The sequence below is a fragment of the Camelus ferus genome, chromosome 16, assembly GCF_009834535.1.
Source record: "Camelus ferus isolate YT-003-E chromosome 16, BCGSAC_Cfer_1.0, whole genome shotgun sequence".
Lineage (NCBI taxonomy): Eukaryota > Metazoa > Chordata > Mammalia > Artiodactyla > Camelidae > Camelus > Camelus ferus.
In genome coordinates this window covers 50,181,817-50,199,691 of record NC_045711.1, presented here as the reverse complement: position 1 = coordinate 50,199,691, position 17,875 = coordinate 50,181,817, and the positions used below count along the sequence as shown (strand labels likewise).

Sequence of the window (17,875 nt, the reverse complement as noted above, 5' to 3'; positions counted from 1 at the left end):
GTAAATGGCTTGTAGGGCATTATCCTAAGAAAAGGCCAGAGCTCAGGAACATGAGTGGATATATGTCAGAGAACAGGATTGACTTCCCTAGGCTATAACTTTATGTATCTGGATAAGGCTGGGACCATGGTCCTGTATCAGGCAAGTTGAAGGATTTGACCCTGCAAACTTCTCATATTAGTCTTAGTGTGACCTTATTTATTGCCAAGGAGGATGAGATCTAAGGGATATTGAGTTATACATACATGTCTTGTCTTTACCACAAATCAATAAACTCATTCTGGGCTGGCTCTATGTCCTAATTACTCCTGTATACCATACAGGATAATGCCTTGCACATGATGGAGGAAATTCCCAAACATCACTTCAATGCCCTTTCCAAAATTATCCTCATGTCAACCTATGGAAGGCTTCCCTAGGAGGAGTCTTCTTAGAGCCCCATGCATGTCCTTGTTCCTCAGGCTGTAGATGAAAGGGTTCATCATGGGGGTCACCACAGCATACATCACTGTGGCCACTGAGTCCTTCATGGAGTAGCTGTGGAGGGGCTTCAGATATACCATGCAAAGTGTCCCATAGAAGAGGGAGACCACAGCCAAATGGGAGGCACAGGTGGAGAAGGCTTTATACTTGCTAGAGGCTGAGGGCATTTGGAGGATGGCTCTGACAATCCGGACATAGGACATGAGCATGAACCCAAAGAGGATGAGGAAGATGAAGCAGCCTGTGGCAGTAAGCACTGTATGATTGACTTGGGTGTTGGAACATGCGAGTCTCAACAGGACATCTCACAGAAGATGTAATGGATCTTCTAGGACCCACAGAAGCTCACCCTTGTCATGAGGAGGGTGTGGATGAGGCCATAGAGGACGGAGAGTGCCCAACACAAGGTCAGGAGTGAAATACAAAGCCCAGGGCTCATGGCCGTGGTGTAGTGCAGGGGACGGCAGATGGGCACATAGTGGTCATATGCCATTGTGGCTAGGAGGAGGTTGTCCAGGGTTACCAAGGAGACCAGGAAGTAGAGCTGTGTCAGAGTAGGACACAGTGTAGGAGATGGCTTTGTTCTGGGACTGAAGGTTCACCAGCATCTTGGGGATTGTGTTGGTGACAAAGAAGAGATCGGTGAAGGAGAAGTTGGCCAGGAAGAAGTCCATGAGCGTGTGCAGGCGGGAGTCGGAGCCAATGGCCAGGATGATGGACACATTTCCCACCACCATGACCAGGTACATGGACAGGAATATCCAAAACAGAACCCACTGCTGCTCAGGATGCTCTGAGAGCCCCAGGAGCAGGAACTTGGAGACACCACTCTGGTTGCCTCCATCCATTTTTCTGACTGTCTGCAACATCAGCACCAACAAATGTCTACTAAGTACCCTCAATTCACTAAAGACATTTCAAAAAGTAAAATCCACTGTTGTCTTATCATTAACAATAGCTTAGGCTAAATTTTATACTTTGTTTTTGGTATAAGAAACAATGTAAGAGACAGAAAACAGAACCTGGAAAATCTTCATATGACTTATTCTAGGCAAGTTCTAATCGGGCATACTTAATATTATAGGAACAACGCCTGTGTCTTATTTTAAATCATATCATGTTACAACCATCTTGAAGTGCTTACAAAATTAGTATGTTATGATGTTATATTGATTTAAATGATATTTAGAACAAGTATATACAGTAAAAGAAACTGATGTTATGCAACTGAACAAAGGGGAAAAGTAAAAATTCTGGAAAGGAAATGGAAAAATTATCAGTATTTGCTGATAGGATGATCTGTCCAGGAAGTCTAAAACAATCAACTGAAATGTTATTAGAAATAAAGGGATTTCAAAGCGCTTGAAATTAAGTCTGGGGTCTTACACTGAGGCAAGTTTCCTAGCTCTTTAAGATCCCATTTCTTCATGAGAAAAATGGGTTGAGATGAAAGTAAAATTAACTACTAAAGCGCTTAACACAAATAGCTGGCCTGCAGTGAGTACTCAAGAAAGATTCTTTATTATTATTCTATGTAAATAGTAATCAAGAATAATAAAATTAAAATATAATGTGAAATGATCCCATACACAGCGACAACTAAAAAAATCTGTGCATTAAAAAATGTTAACAAGAATTAGTCAGGGCCTTTAAATTCTCCAGAGAAGCATATAGTAAAAACTTGATAAATGGATAGGCATATTAAGATTCCAAAGATGCATATTCTACTGAACGAATCTAAACCTGAGCTTGTTTGAAGTCAAAATTCTAACAGGATTTTTTAAGAAAGAAAATCTCATCTAAGTTTAATCTAAAAATAAATGTGAAACTAAGGAAATGTTGAAAGAGAGCAAGGGGAGACCTCCTGTGCCAAATATAAAGGACTCTGAAACAGTGTGGTACCTGTGCTGGAATAAACAGATCAATAGAACTGGAGAGAAACGTCAGATGCAGACCAAATAGCCTGTAGGAAGGATATAGTCGATTGTTATGGGACCATGTTTATCAAGAGACAGATTTTTGTATTGGTCAATAAATGGCATTGAGGCAACTGTCTGTTTTGGGAGAAATACAAGATCAATGTTTTGCTTCTTATCAAGCACATTTTAGGCATAACAACAATGAAAGTAACTTAATGTGTCTTTTTTCCTTTTGAAAACCTAATATATAGAAATTAAATTTTAAAAATTCAAAAAAAATAAAAGGGGAGAACATGTAAATAAGATACATTGAATTCCACTATATGGAGATAGATAACAACTCTTTACATTTTCATGTTTTTATTATTTGAGATGTGAAGGATGAAAAAAGCCAGTCTATGAAGTCTTGATCAGAGAGCACTGCAGGAAGAGAGTTGCATTTACAAAAGACTTGAGCTGTGCCTTTGTTGTGTTTAAGGAATTAAATATGGGTCAGTATGGCTGGAGTGAACAGGAGAGTAGTGAGATGTAGGATTGTACAGGTAAGCAGGGGTCAGGTCATTCAGTTAATTGTTAAGATTTTAAATTTTCTTCTAAGTGTAGTAAAGAGCCTTAAAATGCTTCAGCAGAAGATGGTGTATATATTTAGCAACTATCCTTCTGCTTGTGTTTTGCTAATAATATTTTAATAATTAGCTATGTCTTTTCACTTTTAATCAATGATTTTTCAGTACCTATTACATTAATAGTTCTGGTAATACTGAAATACACTTCCATCCCAGTATAAAACACTAAAATTGATTTCCAATTGTTTTATTTAGACTTTTGTAGTCATATTTATAAATGAGGTTTATCTATGGTTTCTTTTTTTATGTGCCATCCTTATCACCTTTTTGATATGCTTTGTTTGCATTATCTTCCATCTTAAGCTTATGTTCACTTATTGTTGGTTTCTACTATTAGAAATTTGTTGAAATTTCTTCAGTAACTTAAGATGTAAATTTTAAAAGAAGCCTCAGGAAATTCATTTCCCCAAAATAGCTTATAATACATTGCAATCTGCTGATTATACACAAAAAAATCCAGTGTGAATAATTCAAGCTATACAGAAAAATTTAAATTGAAAGAAAGTTAAACATCACCCCAAATTCTGCCATGCAGCAGTGTTAACATTTTGGTGAGCATACTTCCGTTTGTTTTTTCTTTCAATCATCTTTATTAACCCAACAATGTGATGGAGAACTTTCTCCAAGTCACTGTTGTAACTTTATTACTGATTTTTCCCTCTTTGAATAACCTTATATTTCTGCCTGCATAATGTTTTCTTTAATGTTAATTAAAATTTACCAAGTTCTGTTTAGGAATTACATTGAATTTCACTATGTGAAGATAGATAAGAACTTTTCCCATTTTGATGTTTTTATTATTTGAGATGTGAAGAATGTTTCTCCTTTCATTGATTTATCTGACTTAGAATGTCTTTTCCAATCTAAAAATTATCTTTCATTTAATGAGAATCTTTTCTTTTTTTCCTTTATTTTTTTTCTGCTGCACTTCTTGGAATTTATATTATATATTGGATAATAATTAGCATTTCATTTTGATGACTCTCCTCCATCTCCTCCCCTAAAACCCATAGTAAGTCTTTGAAAATGAATAGTTTTAAACAGTATTTTAGGCAGGCTTAATAGTCTAAAAGGGGTATCATTCCATGTATTCAAGTGAATAGTCCTTTTATGTAAAAGACTTTCTTTATGAAAGAAGAGAAAACTTAAATTTATTCATGACATCAATGGCAGGAGGATACTACATTTTTCAAAAGAGTGCTCCTCTATCAAGAAATTTTGCTTTTCAGTGAAAAATAAGATTATGAAATTTAAAAATATAATGGATTAGGTGTCTTGACTTTTATCATGACAGTGTGAGGAGCTCCATTGTCCCACTCCCCAGTAACACTGGTGAAAATATAAAAATACAAGGATTTGAAACCTGTGGAAATGGTCCTAAGGGCAAACAGCAAATGAAAAACATCTATTCATGAACATCTTTGAAAATTTAGTAGGAAATGTTGCAAGTAAAAGGATGGGAAAACATAGCGTGCAAAAAGAAACCACTGAAAAACTAAGGTGGGTATACATTAGTCTTTAAATATGAGAGTAGGCTTTAGAGATTAAAAATAGGTTTTAATTTTAAAATGTTACTAGAGATGGGGGGCATTTTATAATGATAGATTGTGTTCATAATTGTTATATCTTACTGATCATATATAGCAAAATATATAATGAAAAAAAAAGAAAGGAGAAATATATAATTTAAGAAGAATATGTAGAGAATAGAGTATCATACTTTCCATAGGGGGTAGAACAACTCAGCAGATCGGCAAGGAAACAGAAGACTTGAACAACACTGTACGTCGACTATGTCTAATCAGTACTCTGCCCAGCAACAACAGAACAACACTCTTTTCAAGTGCCATTGGAACATTCTCCGGGATAGATCTCCAGAATGACCAAAACAATCTCAAAAAACAAAAACGAATTCGGAGAACTCACATTTTTTCAACTTCAAAAACTTACTACAAAAAACAATAATGAAGACAGTGTGGTACTGGCACAAGGATAAACGTACAGATCAGTGGAATAGAATTGAGAGTCTAGAAATAAATGCATGTGAGTGGTCATCTGTGGTCATCTGATTTTCAACAAGAGTGCCAAGATCATTCAGTGGGGAAAAGATTCAACAAATTAGTGCTGGGACACCAGGATAGCTACATACCAAAGGTGGACCCTTATCTCACACCATATATAAAAATTAATTTGAAATGGATCAAGACTTAAATAAGAGGTAAAACTATAAAACTCTTAGAAGAAAACACAGGGAAATCTTCATGATCTTGAGTTTGATGAAGAATTTTCAGCTATAATACCAAAAGCATGAGCAACGAAATTAAAAATACACATTCACAAGAATGGCATTGATAGCAAAAAAAGTGAAAAATTATGCCATATTTTACATCATAAAAGTGAAATACTTACCACATCAAAACATTGTAATACAACAACTAACCACAGACAAACAAAAAATACCAAAAGAGAAAAAACACTTGCCATGTATGTGATAGACAGAGGTTTAATATGCTTCATATAGTAAGAATTATCGTAAACTGATGATGAAATTATCACCCCCTCCACTGGAAAACAGCAATAGACAGGAACATGCAATTCATAAAAGAAGAAATTCGAAGTCAGTAAACATACGAACAAACATGTAACTTCATTACTTATCAAAAGATGGGATGAATAGGCAGCTTTATATCCGATGAAAGGAAATAAACGGGTACAACTTTCTAGAGAGAAACTTGACATTCCATGTTGTAAGCTCTTAAAAAGGAAATCCCTTTGAGCAATCCTAGTTTTAGGGATTTTTCTTATAGTCAAAAACATAGATATGTATATAAAAGATGGTTATCAGAACCTTGTTACAAATAGTAAAAAAATAAACAGAAACAACTGATTAGAAAGTGCACAATCCATACAATGAAATGAAGCCCTTATGAATAGACATGTGTTCCATATATATGTATGCTCATGATACCTGTTAAATTAAAAAATGTAGTTTACTCTTATCTTGGGAAATAGAAAAATGACCGGTTATGCTTATGTAATACTATAGGATCTACTTTTGGGGTCACTGTGAGGAGGAAACAAATGCATGTCAGGTGCTTACACTGGCCATGCACCACCCTCCCTGCTGCACAAAGCTTGCTTTCTGCATTACAGATCTGATCACGTGTCTTCCCAGTAGTAACTGAGCTCCCCATTTCCTCCAGAAAAGCCCATGTTTGTGGCCAGGTGGTCAAACCCCAGAATGCCTCTGCCTCAGTGGATCTCAGGGTCTCTCTATTCCAGCACTCCCTTAAGCTTGTATATTTTTTTTTTTAGCATGCACAGTGCTTTGCCTTGGTTCTTTGCACCAGCTGTTCTTTTTCTCTGAATTTTTGGTGAATGCATTATCCACTCTGCTATTCCATTGTTAGCCTGGCAAGCTCCCACTCAAGCATCTCCTGCAGCATCTCTTCCTGCCACAAAGGTGTCACTTCAAGCTCTGTATTATTTCCTGGTCTTCACATTCTTTTAAGATGTCCCATCCCACATTTTGCTTAATTGTCTGTTTTCCCGGGAGACTGTGAGACCCTCAAGAGCAGGGACAATATCCCATATTCATTCCTGTATCTGTAGGACCTCACTGAGCTAGGCACAGCATAAGGGATCAAGAAATGAGGATTGAACCAAAGACAATTAGGTTATTCCATGCATTCAAACTGAATAAATGAGGATTGAACCAAAGACAATTAGGTTATTCCATGCATTCAAACTGAATAAATAGGGAAGAGTCATAAAACCAAGAAACTAAGTGACAGAACAGATAAGAATGTTTGGGTAGTCGGCCAGCGTGCCACGGAAGTGTGCAGTGTGTTCTGCAAATTCAAGCTGAAACGATAAATTTGAATTAGCACCAGAAGAAGCAAATGTCGATGTGAGAGCGGTGAGTAGCCTAGGAGATTAAAGTAATTTGGAGCTTCAGATTGGAGGTGAGGGGGCACCGGGAAGGCCCAACATTTTGCAAATGAGTAGATTTGTTACCTCAGTGAACAGAGTTGATTTCCCAGATATTTTGTTGGAGGTATAGCGGAAGGAGATTCTGAGTCAGAAGTTTAGGTCCAAACGCCTAGTTTAAGACATACAGCTATTTTTTTAAATGAACCACTACCCTTTAATGAGTATTTGGTCAGATAATGTGTTAAGTGACTACCTACCTACCTACCTTGTCATTTATCTATCTTGTCTGTTAAGTCTGTACAATAACACGGTTTGTTTCTGTTATTGCAGTTTATAGATGAGGTAACCGAGACTTGGAAAGTTAATGAATTTCCCAAATTCCCTCAACTAGTAAATGATGGAGTTGGGATTTGACTCCCCTTTTATGTCTCCAAAGTCTGCTCCCTGGTCACTCTACCACACATTAGTGGAGGGTAAAAGATACCTGTGTCACTGGGTTTAGAGAAGAGCTGAAATGCTGGATGTGGAAGCACTTTCCCAACCTTAAGGCCCTATGTAAATGGGAGGTCTTGTTATGAAGGTCTCAGAAGGAGTCCTGTTCTTTACCTGTGTGTCTGAGTATCATCTCCCATCTCTGCTCATTAGGAAACCCTACTCTCAGAACCAAGAGGGATCTGTGGCCTTAGTCTTTACTCCTTCCTGGACACAGCTCTTCTCCCCACTCACGTAGGAGACCCACTTATGTCTGCAGGGAATGACCCAGAATGTCAAGGTGGAGACTCATTTGTGGCTATCTCCTTGGTGCTATCTACATGGGGCAGAGAAGAGTGAGAGTTTTATTATGGCTTTCACATGCAAAATGTTGTGGATTGTTCAGGTCAGGAGCTAGAAAATAAAAGAGGCAAAGATGAGTCAGGCTATCTCCCAGAAGACTTAAGTGCTGTGCCTACAAAGAGAGAAGGGATTTCCCATTACAGAAGTCTTTTGAACAGGCTGTATAGTATAGTGAGCTTAGCGATCATTTCAGAGCTGATTCAAACTCTTAATGGAGGTAGGTGATGGTTAATTTCTCTTTTAATATTAAAATTCCAGCTTATAGGAGAGGTGGGTATAGCTCAGTGGTAGAGCATGTGCTTGGCATCCACGAAGTCCTGAGTTCAATCTCCAGTACCTCTATTTTAAAAAAATAAAAATTAAATAAATAATTTTAAAAGATTCCAAATTATAGAGTTGACATGGTGGTCCTTTGGCATTTGAATTAAATGGGAGTAATCTCAGGACATGCCCTAGAGACTTGTATGGGCAGCTTCCCGCATCTACTGTTTGCTGGTCCTATAATTCACCTATGGTTCTACACCATAAATGAGCTCATTTATCTCTCACAGTACATAAGCAAGGTCTCAAGTTGAGGAGGCTGCTTTTCTATTAGAAAAGCAAAGAGTTTCCATGAGAAGGGGGAACTTACGGGTTCATCTCAAGATCCCCAAACTGACCTGAGAAAGAAAAAGTGCCCCAACCCTGAGCATACCTGGCTACCACCTGTTTTCTACCATAGAGACAAAGGTCTTCCATCTCCTTAGACCTTATCAGAAACTACTTCCTTCCACAGCCTGCTGACTGGATTCAGGACTCTCTGGGGCATCTGCCTGACAGGAGGGTGGGAAGGAGACAGGTATGAGGGCTGAGAAACATCAGAGGATACCCTAAGGCATCCATACTTCTGCTTTAGCCCTTAAGACAGGAGTCTTCCACACTTCAGTGTACATAAGAGTTGCCTGTGATGCTTTAAAAGTCTGCTTTCTGGCCTCCTTCCTTGAAATACTGGTTCTGTTCCTGAGAACAAAGTCTTTTTTGAAATCACCTGGTGGTTCTGATTGTACACTTTGGGAAACACTCTTCTTCACCTGTAAGAGTCAGTGGGTTCTGAACATGTGTGTGGTCAGCTGGCTTCTGAGGCACAAACTCCTCTGCAGCGTGTGTGGGTGGAGAGGGGAGATAGTGTGGAGGTGAGGTGGAAAAGGGCTACAAACTCATTAGAAAACTGTCCTTTGGTCATTTCTGTGCTGCCCTCTGAAGGACTCCAAGGAGGGCATGCAACCTCCTTGAGCCTCCTCATCTCACCCATAAAGCCTTTCTTATGGGTGAGAAGATCATGTGCAACAAGGCATGTGCTAGCCCTTTGAAAACTATAGAGCACTAGGAGTTAGATTCTGTGAACATTTTCCAAAGTATGTGAGTATATTTGTGAGAAAGAGTAAATGGAGAAGAGAAGAAAGGGACGAGAGAGAAAAAGGGAGAAAGTGAATATGTTTGAGATATGCAGACCTTACCCACTCTTCTGTGCTGGTCTCAGGGTTGCCTAGTTCTGCGGTTTCCACTGTCCTATGCAGGATGAAAATTCAGTCAAGACATGGAGGAACCTAAGGCATTATTTCTGAAGAGGGCTTGGTGATTCATCCCATTCGCTGAAGTTGGGAAAGAGGGAACTGGTGTCTGGCTCTTCCGTGCCTGCATAAAAGGAGAAGAATGTAAAGCTGTGGATGTTCTGATGAGCTTGGGGAATCTGAGAACTAACCCCTGGATGCTCAGTTCATGAAGAAAGGAGCTGCACTGGAGCCCCATCAGCCCTATTTATCAGTTTTGGAGAGGCAATCCCAAGACAGCTTGTTGAGGTGAACCTGGATAATTGCTTCAGAGTTAGTATCTACAAGCAAGGGTCTTGGGAAATGCATAATTATAGTTTGCTCCAGATATGTGCCCAGGAGTGGGAATGCTGGGTAATTTGGCAGCTCAACTTTTAGTTTTTAAAGGAACCTCCATATTGTTTTCCATAGTGCGTACACCAATTTACATTCCCACCAACAATGTAGGAGTGTTCCCTTTTCTGTAGGAGTTCTTTATGTACTTACGTTATGAATCCTTTGTTAGATGTATATAGTAATATCTTCTTCAATCTTACGGTTAAATGTCAATTAATAGTGGGTATTTAGAAATAGAAGATTTTAATTGTAATCCAATTTAGCAATATTTACTTAATAATTAGTGCTCTTTGTATCTTGTTTAAGAATCTTTGCTAAACCTTTGCCAATGTTCTCCTATATTTTTCTCTAAAGAATATATTGTTTTACCTTTCACATTTAGATCTGTCAATCTAGAATTGACTTTTGCATCAGGTGAGGGAGAGATCAAGATACAATCTTCTCCCTCCACAGGTATAGATATCCAACTGATCCAGTCCCATTTACTGAAAAGAACATCCTTTTCTTACTAATGCATTGCTGAATATATCTTTATCATTAGTCAGATGACTGTGTATTTGTGAATTATTTATGGGCTCTTTATTCTGTTCCATTTGTCAGTTTGTCTATGCTTGCATCTGTACTCCACTCATTAATTACTTTATCTTCTAATAGGATTAATACATGGTTTAAATTCTTTGTTCTTTTCTTTAACATTTCTTTGGCTATTCTTGGCTCTGAATTTCCATATAAATTTTAGAGTAGACTTGTCAGTTTCCTTGAAAGACCTGCTGGGATTTTAATTTGTACTGTATTAAAACTAGGTTAACTTGGGGGAGAATGGGTATCTTTGCAACACTGAGTTCTCTAAATCATGAATGTGGTGTATTTCTCCATTTTTTTATTTTTAAAAATTTATCTCAATAGCGTTGTGTAGTTTTCAGTAGAGTGCTTCCCCATCTGTTGCTAGATTTATTTATATATATTTGATGCTTTTAAAATCCTATGGTAAATCGTAAAAAAAAAAAAATTAAAATTTAGTTTCTCCTTGTTTGTTGCTCATATGTAGAAATACAATTGATTTTTGCATGTTGTTCCCTCATTCTGAAGTGCTCCTCCTGTTTGGCTTTTTTGTTTTTGTTTTTGGTCCACCCTGAATCACACTGTGGGGAAGGGTATTGGGAGGAGACCAGGGACTAGGTCCAAGAGATTGAAGATCATCCTCATTCTTTTTGCTTTTCCATGATCTCTAAACTTCCCATCAGTCTCATTTCTTCCCACGTCAGTATTGACATTGTGTGGGCTGAATTTTAAGGAAAAGAATGATAGCTTTGTTGTTTGAGTAGATTAGTATTAAGCCATGTAATAGGAAAGCTTGAGAGGGGGTAGTATTCTGACCTGGGGAGAGAAATTCTGGACAGTCTGCAGTGCACTGTCTGGAAATCAGTACAAAGGATTTAGATATGGGAGCTGTGATTTGGAAAGGCTGTGTCAGTGGATGTTATCAGCCTCCAGTATTTTGGATGTCTGTTGAAGCAATTCAGTAATCCCTCGAGTGGCCTAATTTTTTTTTCACCTCACATTGTTTTGGATGTTAAGGTTCAACAGTGAACATAGGACCTTTTCTATGCTTAATATCTAGCAAAGAGCAAATAATCCATATTTAATGATCTGGAGGATGAGTTGCTAGGGGAAGACATGGAGTGGGGTGGAGACAGCATGTTTCAGGTAATGGAAGCATGATGTGCTATGTTGGGTGAGAGCACTCTGTCTCTGAGAAGATGAGATACCTGGTATACCTGGAGTAGAAAGAGGCTTGGCCCTGAGCTACTTAATCTGATGAAGTAAGGGTATTGTGGGTCATGTTAAGCATTTTGGATGTTCTGTCAGTGCAAAGGGGAAACTCTTCAATTAGAACAGTGACAGGAGTAGGTTTGAGTTATAAAAAGAATGATGGGGTGGTGGTGGCAAGGAATAGCAACTTTATTCGCTGGCAGACCAAGAGGATGGCTGACTAATGTCCTGGAGAACCACCCTCTCCCAGTCAGAATACAGGCTCCTTTTATACAAAAAAAACCAGGGGAGGGGGTCTGGTTGGTTGTTGCAAGCTTCTTGCTGCAGGAATTCTTTGTTCTTGCAGCCATCCACGTGGGTCAGGCCATGGTGTCCCTGTAAACTTCTAACAAAACAAAGATTATTCTCTGTTTTGCAACTTGCCATCTCTGCATAAGTGCTAACATCCTTAAAGGTCAGATCCTGAGAATAGACTTTCCTGTATATTTCAGGCTAAAGGCAACATTGTTTCACAAAAGGTGCAGAACTAGCAAGACTAAGCCTAGAAAGCAGGGCACAGTGGTTCAAACAAAAAGAACAGATTCAATTTAGAGTCAGATTTATTCTCCTCCATTACATGGGGAGCAGTGCTTCCAGGTGGGACAGGATGCGGCCTGGTCAGCTGTGTCCATTTTACATGTTTAATAGTTCTTGTTGCTGCCCAGAGGTGAAGGTGGTGCCACTGGGCCAGGCTTCCCAAGTTCTTGAGAGGTGCAGGGGGGCCCTCTTCTCATGCTAGTTCAGGCTCTGGCTCTGAAAATAAAAGGGGAGAGCACTGGGATTAGCCCCCCACCCCATTCCCATCAGGTGTCTGGGTGCTGTCCTCAGGGGAGGTGGGGTAGGGAGCAGTGAGGTTCCCCAAGAACAGGTCTCAGTTGGTCTCTGCTTCAGGAAAGTTGCCGTCGTCCTCCACCAAGGGGGAAGGGGGTTGCTAACAGGCTAGAAGTCCCCAGAGGAGATGTGCCAACACCCATTACACCTACTCCACAGAGTCTGCAGCGAGGGGCATGGATCCCGCTGTCTCCAAACTCCATCCCAGGCTGCATCCCCACCCCTCCACTAGGATGAAGTCACTGACCGGCCTCAGCCTCATCACCCTTGGCATCTGGCTCCTGCCACTAGTCAGTATAGATGCTCTCCTCGTAGTCGCCCTCCCCCCAAACTCGGCATCAGATGGAGGGTCCTCAGGCTCCACGGGCGGTTCTGTCTCCTCCAGCTCCATCTCATCATCTGCTTGCAGGTACATGTCTGCAAACCCAGCAGCCCCCGCAGCTCAGCTGTCTCATTGTGGTAGAGCATGGCCTCCTCCCGGGGCTGGAAGGCCTCCTTCTCCAGGCCCCAGCGAGCCTTGTGGAAGCAGTAATACATGAGGTTCTGCTACATGATACTATCTCCGGGGTCAAAGAGCATGTAGCTGGCAGCACTGCAGGCAGCCTGGCGCACGTCATTCAGTTTGTAGTGGGCAAACTGCCGGTAGTGATAACAAAGTGGTGGCCACAAACTTTTCCACAAAGTAGCTGCCCACGTTGGGGGTCAAGCTGGCCTCACAGTCCACCTTGCACTGCAGGGATTCTACAAAGAGATTTGCTCTGGCTGGGTAGAAGTCCTTAAAGCCCACCTGCTCGTGGGCCCCCTCGCAGCCAGCCAGACACCGGGCAAAGATGGCCAGGTACTCGGCCAGGGCCCGCTCCCTGTCCTCCGTGCTGCTCCGGAAACCCCGCTGTTGTAGAGCTTCCCAGCCCGGAGGAAGATGGCCTCGTCGGGCTGAGCTTCCAAGTCTGGGAGGGGCCCCTCGGCGGTGTCCAGCAGCCCCGAGTAGTAGTTGAGATACTTGGTGGTGAGCTCGTGCTTCGGGTTCCTCTGGAGGAAGGTGTAAGCTGTGGCCAGTTAGCCTTGAACTGTGCGTAGTGCAGGTACTGATAGGGCAGGTGGCTCTGGAAGTTGTGCAGCACCTAGTGTGGTAGGTAGGGCACCTCCCTCTACTTTGCCCAAGCCCTGGAACCTGGTCTTCCTTCCATAACAGCGGTCTTCCTGCTCACGCTCCACCCTCAGCCCTGAAGAGGTCACTCTGATGCAGGAAAAACAGTTGTGGGGCATGAGGAGGGCCATGTGCCAGGCTTTGGTTGAGCCCCTGCAACGTGCCCCACCAAGTGTGGGTCCTTGGCTTCGTGCAGGAAAGAATTCAAGAGTGAGCCACAGGTGAGTAAAGGTAGATTTATTCAGAGAGATACATTGAAAGGCAAGAGAAAGGCCACAAGGTATGGGGGTTGGGTGCTCAGATTAAAGTAGGTACACATTCCATAGACAGAGTGTGGGCTGTCTCCGAAGAGGGAGAGAGAAGGGGCAGCCAAGAATGATTTTAAGATGATGTTAATGGATTGGAGGGAGCGGAGTGAAAATGGATGTGGGGAGTCCATATGTGTTGCCATTGCTCAGGTTAGAAAAGTAAGTGAGCTGAATGAATGGTGGCTGTGAAATGTAAAAATGTGCAGAAAGTGGGGCTGGAAACATGTAGTAAATGAACGAGGGGAGTGATTGCTTATTTAAACATGTTGAAATACTGTATATTTCCAGAAAGGACCATTCTTCTTCACTTTGCCCTGAAAAACATAATTGTTTTGTTTTTTCTATTTGTGATATTAGCATGAATCTAGTAAATACTGCCTACTTCTGAGACTCAATACCAAAAGGGCACCAATAAAGGCGGGAGACTGGGGAACTGGAGAGTTTATGCCCTGTCCAGAGGGACAAGTTGCTACTCAGCCACAGAATGATGCTGGCCTTGTAAAATGAATCTGAAAGTGTTCCGTCTCACGTCTTGAGGGGGGAAGGGGGGAAGAGTTTAAAAATGATTGATATTAATTCTTTAAATATTTGGTAGAATTCACTAATGAAGCCATCTGGCCCTGGTTTTTGTTGGTGGTGACAGTGGTCGTTTTTTGATTATTGATTCAGTTTCCTTGTTTGTCATAGCTGTGTTCATACTTCCTGTTTTTTTCTGAGCTCAGTCTTGGTAAGTTGTATCTTTCAAGGAATTTGTCCATTTCTTCCAGGTGTCCAATTATGTGTAATTTTTTATAATAGTCCTTTGTGAACTTGTTTTTCTATGTCTGTGACATCGATTATGTCTCCTCTGCTGTTTCTGATTTATTTATTTACACCTTCTCTCTTTCCTTAATCTTTCCAAGTGTTGGTTAATTAATGTTTATCTTTTAAAAAAATGAATTCTGAGTTTCATCAATTTTTTCAATTTGTTTTCTATTCTCTATTTCACTTATTTCTACTATATCTTAATTATTTCCTTCCTTCTGTTCACTGTGTACTTCACTTGTTCTTTTTCTAGTTCCTTGAAGTGTATAGTAAAGTTTTTTAGGTCTTTTTTAATGTAGGTGTTTATCACTACAAACTTCTCTCTTAGAACTGCTTTTGCTGCATTTCATAAGCTTTGGTATGTTATGTTTTCGTTTTACTTGTCTTGTGATATTTTCCACTTTCCTTTTGATTTCTTTGTCCCCATGGTTATTCAAGAATGTTAATTACAGTGGGATTGTGAATAGTTTTCATTTTGTTACTGATTTCTAGTTTCCCATTTCATTGTAGTCAGAAAAGATACTTGCAATGATTTCAGTTTCTTTACATTTGTTAATACCCAGAGACCTCGTGTGTACTGTCTTGGGAGAATGCTTGCTGCGCTGCAGAGGGGGATGTGTTTGCTGCTGTTGGAGGGAACATTCTGTGTGTGTCTGTTAGGACCATCTGGTCTGTGGTGTTTTTCAAACCTGCTGTTCCCTTACTGACTTCCTGCCTGGGTGATCTATCCATTGTTGAAACTGGGGTATTGAAGTTTCCTCCTGTTATTATCTTGCTGTCTATTTTTCCCTTCAGATCTGTCCATATTATTTTATATACTTAGGTGTTCTGATCTTGGGTGTACATATATTTATATCTTCCTGTTAAATTGTCTCTTTTATTATATAATGCCTTTCCTTGTCCCTCGTGACAGTTTTTAACTTAAAATCTTCTTTGTTTGATACAAGCATTTTATATATTTATTATTATTATATATTTATTATATTTATTATATATTAAAATATATATAATATGTATATATATTCCATTCAGGCATTTTTTTATCTTTTAGTTGGTGAGTTTAATCCATTTACATGGATTTAAGAGAGCATGGTGGCATTGTGGTACTGTGGTCAGGTAAATTGAAGGATCTTATCCTACAAAATTCTGGTATTCGTGTTAACATGACTTTATTTCCAAGGCTTTTGCGTTCAGGGACTTTAGCATACACATATGTCTTTCCTTCACCACAGATATATAAACTTACTCTGAGCTACAGCTGTGTTCTAGTAATGCTGTGTATTTCACAAGATGTTTTGTACATGGAGGAGGAAATTCCCAGTGCCCACTCAGTGCCCCTTTTACAATATTGCCCTCATGTCAACTGCTAAAAGCCTTTTCCCAGAAAGAGTCTTCTCACAGCCCCATGCGTGTCCTTGTTCCTCAGGCTGTAGATGAAAGGGTTCATCATGGGGGTCACCACAGCATACACCACTGTGGCCACTGAGTCCTTCATGGGGTAGGTGTGGAGGGACTTCAGATATACCATGCAAAGTGTCCCGTAGAAGAGAGAGACCACAGCCAAATGGGAGGCACAGATGGAGAAGGCTTTATACTTGCTAGTGGCTGTGGGTATCCGGAGGATGGCTTTGACAATCTGGACATAAGACATGAGCATGAACCCAAAGAGGGTGAGGAAGATAAAGATGCCTTTGGTAATCAGCACTGTGTGAATGATCTGAGTATTGGAACATGTGAGCCTTAGCAGTACGTACATCTCACAGAAAACATAGTGGATCTTCCGGGACCCACAGAAGGTCACCCTTGTCATGAGGAGGGTGTGGACGAGGCCATAGAAGACAGAGTGTCCAACACAAAGTGAGGAGTGAAATACAGAGCCCAGGGCTTATGGCCATGGTGTAGTACAGGGGACGGCAGATGGCCACATAGCGGTTATATGCTATTGTGGCCAGGAGGAGGTTGTTCAGGGTCACCAAGGAGACCAGGAAGTAGAGCTGTGTCATACACCCTGCATAGGAGATGGTTTTGTTCTTCATATCTATAATAATAATAGCACAAAAAAGGGAGGAAAGAGAATAGGCCTACATAGGAATCATGTTATTATATATCACTGTGATTGAGTATAAATCTGAAGGTGTTTCCAATATGTTAAGATGTGCATGGTAGATCCTAAAGCAAACATGAGAAAAAAAAAAAACCCTCAAAAATATAGTATAAAAATCATTATATTAAAAGGTTATATTAAAAACCTATTCATCTAGTGGAAAATTAATCAGTTAAAGGAGAAATAGAGAAACAAAAAGACAGGAGACTAATAAGAAACTTACTATTTCTTGGTCTATATCTTCTTTTATGATTTCCCCATCCCACATTTTGCTTCAGTGTCTCTTTTCCCATGAGCGTGAGAACCTCAAAAACAGAGACAATGTTATTTTCCTTATTATCCCAGGACCTTGCACAGCCTCAGACCCAGCATAGGCTCAAGATATGAAACTTGAACTGCGCTGTATAGAATGTTAGGCGTTCCATGCATTTGAGAGGAATAAATGGAGTAGAGTGATTTGTCCAATGGCCTAAATGAGTAAGTGATGCTAAATGTAAATGTTTGGAAAAAAATGTAAATGTTTGGAAAACCAGTCATTGTGCCAGGGAAAGTAGGCTTGTTCTGAAAGTTCAATCTGGAACATGATGAATTTGAAGTAGCAGCAGGATAAATAAATGCAGATGTAGGGACAGTGAATAAACTAAGAGATTAAACTAGTTTGGAATTCCAAGCTTGGGGGAAGGGAAGAAGGCCTATCATTTAGCAAATTATTGGATTTATTATCTTAACAAAGTGAAATCCCCAGCTGCCCAGTGTCCGTGCTACAGGAGAAGGACATTTTGAGTCAGAAGTTTGGTTCCCAGTCCCAGCTTAACATATACAACTATTTTTTTGAGCCAACAACTATCCCCTACTTGGTTAGAAAATGTGTTAAGTGTTTTACAAATGCTAAGATCTTGTATTTAGTCCACACAATGTCATGATTTGACACTAATATTCCAATTTCTTGATGAGGCAATGGAGACTTAAGAAAGTTAATGAGTTTTCTAAGTTGTTCGCATAGGAACTGATGAGTTGGAATGAGAGACTCCTCTTCTGCCTCTGAAGTCCACACTCTAACCCCTCTGCTACACATTAGGCAAGACTGAAAATGCCTACCCTATTGGGGGTTTGGAGAAAAGGATGAAAGTTGGTGTATAGAAGCACCAA

At 40.1% G+C, this 17,875-nt stretch overlaps 1 protein-coding gene and 3 pseudogenes across 1 annotated transcript; 1 reads left to right on the top strand and 3 right to left on the bottom strand.

Moving 5' to 3' along the window:
* The window catches only part of LOC102504571, a 117,917-nt pseudogene that overhangs the window by 18,972 nt on the left and 81,070 nt on the right, over positions 1-17,875 (top strand).
* LOC102507575 (olfactory receptor 1D2-like) lies at positions 840-1,714 on the bottom strand. Its single transcript, XM_014552626.2, has one exon. It carries the CDS (start codon positions 1,350-1,352, stop codon positions 966-968), a length of 387 nt encoding a protein of 128 aa, XP_014408112.2. The 5' UTR covers positions 1,353-1,714; the 3' UTR covers positions 840-965.
* On the bottom strand, positions 12,263-15,354 carry LOC102507297 (annotated as a pseudogene).
* On the bottom strand, positions 15,977-16,785 carry LOC102507046 (annotated as a pseudogene).